General features: G+C 41.5%; 1 protein-coding gene across 1 annotated transcript; it reads left to right on the forward strand.

Annotated features, from left to right (window-relative positions):
- Positions 1-8,231: 8,231 nt before the first annotated feature.
- LOC134197064 (uncharacterized) lies at positions 8,232-9,586 on the forward strand. The gene is made up of 3 exons (XM_062666306.1): positions 8,232-8,381; positions 8,456-8,519; positions 8,605-9,586. The coding sequence occupies exons 1-3, from the start codon at positions 8,315-8,317 to the stop codon at positions 9,584-9,586; spliced, it is 1,113 nt and encodes a 370-aa protein (XP_062522290.1). The 5' UTR covers positions 8,232-8,314.
- Positions 9,587-10,365: the final 779 nt, after the last annotated feature.

Below are 10,365 nucleotides of genomic sequence, written 5' to 3' on the forward strand. Positions count from 1 at the left end.
CTCTTCTAATAAAATTATCTTTGCTAAAAGCTTGTTAGACTGGCTGTAGTATACACATATATGTGAATTGATGCAGTTCCTAGTGGAATTAATTAAACTATTCAAATCGGTAGCATTGATCTGGCTGTTACGTACAGAAAGTGCTCATTTATGCATTTTGTTGTTGTTATTGTTGTTGTTGCACACAGAAATCTGGTGTAAGTACATTCCGAGTATACAAAAAAAACATAACTACACATAGTGATACTACTAAATATACACATTATATATAAACATTTAGTGTGCATAGTCTTGAGATAGGTTCAAAGAGCCCAAATGTGGTAGTAAAAGAATTAACTTGTTGTCCAAAGCTGACCAGATTAGGTGTGCAAGAGCAGCAACCTTCACATGCCAATTTTGTTGCTGTATACGTCTGGGTACGAAAGTACACACTCCCCTTCTCAATGGTGAGCCACGCTTAGTGATAAAGAGGAGGTTGTAACTCCCATAACTGCCTAGACCACCAATTTGGATTCGGGCCTGCATTTCCTGATTAGAAACTGCCAGCGGCTTAAGCTGCAAAGTTCTCTAAACTTTTTTATTTTGTTCACGTCCTTCTATATACTACACCTCTAGCTAGCTAGGCTGTTTTAGTTCTACAAATTGACAAAATGGCACCCGTTTCCAAAGTAACACGCATGCGCAGTTGTCATGCTTCTCTAGTCCTCGTTCATAAGTCACTAAAATTTAGCTACTAAACCAAAGTCCCCACCTCTTTCCACACGAAATCCTGTAGTGGATTGATGTTCCGTACTTTCTGCTTTTGTTCTCTCTTGTATTGCTCGCACCAGTTGCTGGCAACGGAGAAACAGTGCTTCTCCTTCTCTTCCAAGAATATTTTGGGCGCGGCAGACGTTTGTTAGAAGAGATTCGGCGCGACACTCAATCGACCACAAGCTTTCAGAGTCACACGTGCTAAGAGATCTTTCAATGTCGGCTACATGACGTTGAAATGTTGTTGCCAGACCCACAATCTGTGCAGCCATTATTTGAGGCCGAACGGAAGCTCAACGTTGTCCACAGTGTACTGCAAGGTCTGCAGGCTCTAGAGCATGCGTATGAGTAAGCAACTGCATGCGTGTTGTTTGCGTTGTGCAACCGCAGTCTGTTTGCGTTGTACTACCGCAGTCTGTTTGCGTTGTACTACCGCAGTCTGTTTGCGTTGTACTACCGCAGTCTGTTTGCGTTGTGCTACTGCAGTCTGTTTGCGTTGTACTACCGCAGTCTGTTTGCGTTGTACTACCGCAGTCTGTTTGCGTTGTGGGAGTTTTAGCAGAGATCGCACGCCATAGGACAATACATCGGTTTAGCTACTGTGAAGAGCACCAAAATGGCAATGCTTTAGGAAACTGAGCAAGTGGACGTGAACTAACACCTTTAACTTTACCGGTCATGTTGCTCGTACCAGCATAACACTGTCCTCTCTCTTTTTTGTGGAGTCAAGACCTACCTGATTTAGTACAGACGGCAGCTCTTTGGCTAGGTTCTCCCCGGTGGTGCTTTCACTGACGTCAGCGAAGGACAAAAACCCTTCTCTAATATTGTCACATCTGCATTAACAAACCGAATTGTCACTGCTAGTTGTTCTTTGTTTGCGCAGTCTCTTACTTCATCCGCTAACAATGAAAAAGATCCTCCCACTTCAACACAGTCTCCAACAATTTGTTTCTGGATTCCTTCGCCAATAATGCTGATGAGCTCGTTCTGAATCGTTTTGACATGTAGGTAGCCTTCTTGGAGCGACTTGTCGCGTGGTCTTTAATTAAGAACTGTGTTACCTCTATCAGCTCTGTATTGAAGCAGCGCTCTGAAGTTGCTTGTGTTTACGCCTGGCTCAAATAAGTGCTGTCACTACTGACAGTCGTCTCTGTGACCTCGCAGTGATATATTTTGTCTCAAACAAGAGAACACAGTTTCTATAATTGATTCTAGTAAAGCCAAGTTTTTCTCTCTTCTAACTTTTAGAGCACTTGTCAGTTTTACGTGCACCTGCTCTCGTTTGTTTTCTATACACAACATAATCTTCTGTCCAATGGTTGAGCAGTTAATTTTCATCTATCCTGTACCAAGTTGTTTGTGACTGGATACGCTTGTATCTCCTGAGCTTTGTTTTATGTTATGGAAGTGTTTATCAAAGTTCATGATAGTTCTTTTCCAGTTGCGAAACGGTTCTGAAATTAACTGGTCTCGTTTGTCCGATCGAGCATGAAAAAGGACGCAGTACAGGCAAAAGGAGCCAGCGCTAGCTGGCGAGTAGACGAGTCCAAAATATCTGGCTAGCCATGACTATTGGAACGACCTATTCTTCTTACCAAACTTTTACACGGGAAAGTCACAATTTGGATCTGGTCGGAAAACGTTCTTTATGATCCCGCGTGCTTCTTATCGTCAGAACATTTCTTCCCAACGAAATTGAGTATATCATACTTGTCTGTCTGAGCTTGGCATTGCGTTGCGCACATGGTGGTATGACGACGCTTTGCTGGGGAACCGCTATTGACATCAGGAAATTCAATGACTTGATCTGCCTGCATGTTGCTCAAACTATAGCTCTGCACTGCACAACCTACAGCAGTTGGCCACTTCTAGCTTCTAACGCGCCTTGAGTTTACTCTACTCAAATGCATGACACTGCACTGTCACTATTTCCTAGCTATCGCTTTCTAGCAAACCCGAGTCGCCGTGATAACCTTGGACATCGTCTCTAGAGAAGTTGTTCACATACAGATCTACCTCGAGTTCTGTAGCAGTTGGATAGCTCTTTGGAAGTAACATGCTTGACTTCAGAGAGCTTTCCAAATAATTTTGTTTAGGTCTCACCTATTTCTGGAGCCGGCAGGCCTAAGGAAAGGTCTTTGGTTAAGTAGATGCACTCACCCGGATAGTTATATACATGTCTCGGATAATTCCTTGCAAACCAGACCATGTCATGCGGTGGCGTCCTCACCTCCCATCACTGAGTCAGCTCTACTTGTTGGTTTCTCATATACCAGAACATGGTATTCAATATATACCAAAGGTTCTTCTACCACGTACTGAATTAGCACAATTGCATTCAGGTATGTAAAGAGTCAAATTGCAGTCATATAGATCCAGTATAGTATTGCACTGCCAGGGAGCACGTGCCCCTGGTGTCCTATCTTGTATCCGCCCCTAGTTTTGCCCGTGTTCCAAAGCAATATTATATTTCAGCAACGCATATTGCACAAGCCACTAGACACCGGCTATATACAATTGATATTTCGCACCCTTTCATATGTTGTCCAATCGCTTAATTTGTAGTGCAAAATTGTTGCAGTGTATCTGTTGTTGTAGGTGTACTATCTCTTGTTGTAGGTGTAGTATATGTTGTTGTAGGTGTAGTATATGTTGTTGTAGGTGCAATCTCCTTTGCGATCCATAGCTACGTACTTTGTAGCATCTACGAGCTAGAGTATAATCTCCCCTTCAAGGCTTGCTGCTTCCACACAACTAGGTATCCACACAACTAGGTATCCAGATCTATCCGAGGTATTTGGAACGCACTCTATCGACATCGCTTTCGGACATACGACCTTGTTCTTGTAGTGTTCGAAGAGTAGCTACGAGTTCTTGGTCCCTTACTGTCGAACAAATACCACTACTCTTGCTGGCACATAGTCGCTCGATCCAACCTACCCATTATCTTGTCTACGTGCTCGCCGTATTTACCCTTCCGGCAATCTTGTGGGACAAAGTCTGGCAGCATTGCACTACCCACCGAATTCGTTACCTATACGACGACAAGGTATCTATGCCGGTTCTAGCTTGCAAAGACGCGATGGGATCTCTACTTCTCGATTTCCAACCGAGGCGTCGTATATCCGATTCGACCTTTTGTAGAAGATGGTCAAAACTATCCAAATCCATTCCTACTAGACTATGCCACGCAAGATCCAAGCCATCTTGCAAATGGACAAGCCTGGAAACACTACTGAAGTCAGGAGATTTTTAGGTATGGTCAACCAGATGAGGAACTATATTTCCAATGTAGCCCAAAAATCAGAACCACTCAGAGTACTGCTTAGCTCCAAGACCACTTGGGACTGGCGACACATGAAAGAGCAAGCATTTATCCAGATTAGCGAGAATTTTTCACACAGTCCTACTTAGCATTATACCTACTGAATCATTCATCACTGTGTCAACCGATGCCTCTTCATATGGCTTAGAAGTCACACTTACTCAGCAAGATCGTACTACTAAACAGTGGAAACCAGTGGCATATGCGTCAAGAAATATGTCTTTTACAGAACGCCAATACGCTCAATTAGAAAGAAGGCATTGGCGGTGGTATGGGCATGTGAACGATTTAGGGAGTTTCTGATTGGACGTAAATTCAAATTCAAACTCACCACAAGCCACTGGTTTCCCCAGCTGTTAGGGACAAAGTGTCTCGACGAGTTACCTTGTTGTATTCAGCAATTCAGAATGAGACTCATGAACTTCTCATACGCCATCTACCATGTTCCTGGCAAGGACTTGACCACTACAGTTACCCCGTGTCTGAAACCCCTTCGGCAAATCTCCCAGCAGGATGCATTGTTTAAAGAAGAGTAGAAAACTACAGTGTGCCAGTGATCAAAAGTCTACCAGTCAGGAAACAGGGCCTTCAACGTGTCCAAAGCCTTCAACAGTGTGATGGTGTCTGCAGAGAGCTACGACAATATTGCATTCAAGGATGGCCCAACAAAGACCCAGATCAAAGCTACTTCACGACTATATTGGTCAATGCGAGGCGAAATCACTGTACAGGAGGAGCTGCTAGTTTGAGGGAAGAGGTTGATTATACCGAGTCCTTGAAGCCAAGAAATTTTGAACAGACTCCATTCAGTCCATCAAGGAATTACCAAACAAGCAAGAGAATTGGTTTGGTGGCCAGGACTAAACAAACAGTTGGAAGGTATGTGGTCTAATCTTGTCATATTTGTACACTCGAGAGAAGACGAAATTTTAATTTCTATAATTGATAATTAATAAAAGTAGAGCAATATAATATTGCTTTTGTAATATTATAATATTATAATAAGCTTAGGGTAAAATTAGAAATTTTTCTTAAATATTTGAAATCGAGGGCTTGAAAGTACACACATGTACTGCATATCAATACGCCTAGTAGTAAGAGATGTCAAGGAAACTTGACAAAAATTCTAATAACTCCAGAATAATATATCCAAAAATAATTGATGAAGGGAGTTAGAGCTTTGGAATTCTGTTAAACTTTTGATCTATAAACGTAAATCTAATGTCTGTATTTGGCGTCACGATTTTCTTTTACTGTCTAGAAACTTGTTTTTAAGAAGCATGGTATTGTATCTAGTGCACGTAATTAATATATTATCATGTATACTAAAAACCTTCCACAAAGACATATTATTTACATATAGAATATATATGTTGCATGCTCTATATGTCAGATGTAAGGCACTCTGCTGACAGGGGAGTAGCGTGACTTCTACGAATGACGGGGACTGAATTCACTATGCTACGGGACACGCCCACTTTTAAAGACACTCCTGCTTTTATTGGCTTCTAATTGTCTGATACGGTAGAATCAGTGGCAGATCCAGGCTGGAGAAAAGGGTGTTGTACAGCTTTGGTCCTCACACGTACGTATTTACAGTCCACAATTTTTATGACCACGGCTACAAATGATGGGCTATATAGCCCGGCGTAGCCCACGCCCCTGTCTGCAGCCGCCTTAATTGCCTTTTCTTGGCTATTGAAACTTCATTGTAGAAGAAGAACGGCAGAATTGACAATTATTCTCTGTAAATTAACACTAATATGTTTATTTAGTAGTATATTTATGGAGTTACGTGTTTGCTTGTTTCTATGTGTTTGTTTGTTTGTCTGTATACTCTGTATGTACTTGCACCGGATTTCTGCAATTATACCGTTATTGCATGGTACAATGCTGTAGAAGTTAGAGCTAGGCACACACGCGCGCGCACACACTCACGCACGCACGCACTCACTCACACAAACACACAAACACACACGCACACACACACACACGCGCGCGCGCACACACATTTAAATTACTCGAATCACTATTAGCATGGATATAGACCTCTATGCAGGTATCATAATGTCTTCAAACGAGAACATCATCGACCAACTTGGCAAGGCGCTGTATTCAAGTCATCTAGAAATTTTGTAATACACGTACTACTTTGACGTCGAGAACGATGCAAAACTGGACGAATCGTACATTGTGAGCTTCTGCATGATAGTATAAATGAGATTGTGATCACTCAATCCACTTGAATCAAAGATGAAGTCTCGGTGAAAAATAATTGAGCAATCACTAGGATTGCATCATTAGGTGTAAAAGAAGTAGCTGTGATGCGAGTGGGAGATTCCAGTAGATTTCGGTGCACCTGAAGAAGGTTGATACTATCACTTATTAGGTCATTCTTTGTATTAAAAAGTCAACATTTAAATCTCCTATGAGAGTAACATCACAGGTAGGAAAATCAGCGTAGATGGCATCCATAGATAGACGTAAGAGACTGTGTAAAAACACGCCGAAGATGGACGATACAAACAACCAACAGATTTTCCACGACAAAACTCCACTTCAACAAAAATACCTTCCAGTTCTCCAGAACTTGGGAGATGAGATTGAAGAGCTGAACAACGTAGATGCTGAGAAATATATGACACATACACTCCACCACGATAGCGAGAACGTAATGACCTATGCAGGTCGTAACCTTTAAGACCGACAAGACCATTGCAAATAGATTCATCCAACTTCGTTTCGCAAAATATCAACTGAGCAGTACTGCAGTAACAGCCGAATCTGATCCACTTTTGAGACTAATCCATTCATCCAGCTTCGTTTCGCAAAATATCAACTGAGCAGTACGGCAGCAACAGCCGAATCTGATCCACTTTTGAGACTAATCTATTCCTGTTCAAATGAGCCAAAAGGTAGCCACGATGAGAGTTCCGTATTTTCTAACACTAGAAAACAATGAACCATGAACATCCATGTTATCATTGCAATTTAGAACACTGCTGCATGCTGTCAATAGGCATAGCGGCAAGTAAATTATTAAAGACTTCAAAGAAGGAGTCTTCAAACTGTGGGACGCCACATCTATAACACTCTCATTTACTCGTTTCCTGAGCTAAATTTAAGTAAGTAAGTAGGTAGCTTTGGGCATGTCCAAACAAGTAGTATGATAACATGTAAGACATGAGTCGCAAAATATCCCGCATTGATTCTTACGCACGCCTTTGACACAGTAACCACACAAAGACTTGACTTGACCAGGGTTTAATTAAACATCACCGCACAGGAAGAGAAAGAAAAGCCATAGTCTTGACTTCCCATTACGACGTAATAGTAGCCGACCGTTACGTGAACAATTATGGTGTAATAACTGCGTAAACGACCAAATTCAAACACAACAGTAACCTTCGAATACGACTCCTCGAACATCTTCCATGAATGTGTATCCAACAGCAGCGTAAATTTATCAGCTTTCACAAATTCCCATCATGAAGACGACAAAAGATGATAGGACGACGAAAACAGTGATTCTCATAGCATACCGACGAAGAAAAACTCGGAACACTTAAAATATCGAGCACACAAAAAGGAAACAAAAAACCCATTTTTGTAATATACATCCGGGACGTCTGACAATACGAATTGGTTTGTGTCTACTTCAAAGTTCTACATACATTGCTCCTACCTGACACGCACATCAAAGAGAGGAAGACGTTCACAGCTATATAATTGCTGCGCCCCACGGAACTACTAAGAGAATGCAAACAGGCTGGAACTCCAAACTACAAAGAAATTTACGTTAGTGCTAGTAAAAAATGAAATTGTGTTCTACTCGCTTCAGAGATACGAGCGTATATGTGCGAGCGTGCCCGCGCGCGTGTGTGAGTGAGTGTGTGTGCGTGTGCGTGTGTTCGTGAGAGTGTGTACGTGTGACACTTAAATGGAATGTAAATGTAAATCAATGTAAATTTTATTAATGTTTGTCTATCTATTAGTCATTTTTATTAAATACAATATCAACTGCATGAGGCTCGCCCCAACAATGCCTTTGCATTTTTGACTAGATAATTATCTATAAAACCTTTTGTTTGTTGCGAGTATGACGTAATAATTGGTTGTTTAGAGACTACTTCATTTGAAGATGCTGGCAACAACTGTTTTACTTTTTGAAGCAGCTCGTTTGTTGACTCGTTCAAAAGCGAAACAAGGTTAAATTCAAGTTAGCTAAACACGATGGGTTGCTTTCAGAGTTGCTTAGAGAGCTCTAGTAAAAGCATCGCTAGCGATTATAACTGTGCTGGTAAGAGCATGTTTACTAGATAATGTAATTCTTCAATAAAATTATTACACCGTATCTAGACAATCGTTATTTAGTTTCAGAGTGCGACTTTAAGGTTTGCTTACAAGACAAATGGCGAACTCAAGAAGCAGTTGAGCTGTAAGATACACGTTTAACTACTACTGTGCATGCTCTTTCGTCATTTATCAAGTACACGTATTCTCAAATAATAAACTGTGTGTAGTATAGTCAAAAGACTACAAAGCGAAAGACATGCGGAAAACGACAGACTATCAAACAGAAGAGAAGAAACAGTCAAAAATTTTCAGCCGAATGATCTCTCCACTGTTTTGTCGACACCAATAATGAAACCAGCTGTTTCAAGTGAAAAAATGAAGGACCATATTGTTGCATCTACAAAGAAGGGTAATTTATTGGACAATAGTAGTAAGAAGGAAAAGAGGCAGAGCCAAACTTTACAAAGTACGACGCAAAACCAGATGGCTCAAAACTTTTCTACACTTTCCTTGCCAAATGCTGACGATTTGCTGCTCTCAGTTAGCGAATCCCCCTTTCACGCAATTAGAGACAAATCGACTAATCGAGGCAGGACAGTTGTAAAGAAGAAGAAATTATCACGAGCTAGACGAACTTCGACCAGAAAGACCGATTCAACAAACTCTTGGAAAAGATATCGACGAGAGGATTCAGTACCAATTACACTCATCAAAGGAAAAGTGCTTGTAAAATGCTTTCCAAACACAATGGCTAATAAAACAAGACTTTGTTTATCGTCCGGTTTGATAAAGGATACTAACGCCGGTTCAAAGAGAGAGAAATACCAATCTTTCCGCACTAAACAAACGAAACAGGAAACTAGAATCTCAAACCAAAAATGTTCAAGTAATTCTGTAGGAAAGGTAGTTGCAGCTTCTAAAAAGGATTTGTCAAGAGAAAGCGCTAAAGAACTTGCTCAATGTCATTGTGAGATGAAATCTACATCGCTAGAAGACCCGTCGAAAGCACCCGATTCTACTACATGTAATGGAAGTGACATTATAGCTTGGAACAGTTCTGCTCGAGAAGATTCAGCCAAGACATGCCGAAGATGTCAAACGACCGGATGCTGGAAAATGATGGAGCTAGAGCGACAACGACTCGTTGAGACAAGGAGACAGCAAAGAGTGAAAGAAAATGCGTCTAGAAAAATCCAAAGAAACAAATAGTACTGGTTACACGAAAACGCCAAAGAAACTGCGCGGTAACAGTAGCTTATGCACGATGCAAGCACGCAGGTGCACTGTATATATACTGTTACCCTATTGTATCAATAGAATACGTATAAAAAGATCAGCTGTAAATTAATGGCATGAAACAGAGCAGTGTATTCGTTTAGCATGCAGCTAAGCCTATTACTAATGTCTAAACTGTTGGGTAATGAGCATGCGCAGACTCTGCCCTCTGCGTGTAAACGACAGGACGACACCTTGTGTCAGAAGTTAGTCGTTATCTGCAAAAATTTAATTAACTGAACAAGACAAAGAATGGCGATAAGGTGAAGGCAGAGGCCTCACCTGCGCTTGGAATGGCAGAACAACGCCTCCATCAGACTCAGAGTGTTTTCCCGCCACCTGGACCTCTGAAAGTAAGAGGCAACCTAGCGCAAAACTGGAAGGCTTGGCGGCAGAGCTGGAAGGCATACGAGGTCGTTGCGAATCTCGTAGAGGCGCCTGCGACATACAGGGTAGCGACGTTCGTCACGTGTTTGGGACAAAATGCGTTGAAAATTTACAACAGGTTGCAGTTTCCCAATCTAGAAGCAAGAACGATATGACCACGATTCTGACTCTGATGAAACGACATTGTGTCGGTGAGTCTAATGTAATACGACCGCTAAGTATTCAATAGAAAAGATCGATCAGACAGATCATGAAAGTTTTGAGACTTACCTGACAAACGTAAGAGAGCTTGTCATCAGCTGTGCTTTTGGTCCAATGGAGAGTGA

This window comes from Corticium candelabrum, chromosome 22 (genome assembly GCF_963422355.1).
Source record: "Corticium candelabrum chromosome 22, ooCorCand1.1, whole genome shotgun sequence".
Classification (NCBI taxonomy): Eukaryota; Metazoa; Porifera; class Homoscleromorpha; order Homosclerophorida; family Plakinidae; genus Corticium; species Corticium candelabrum.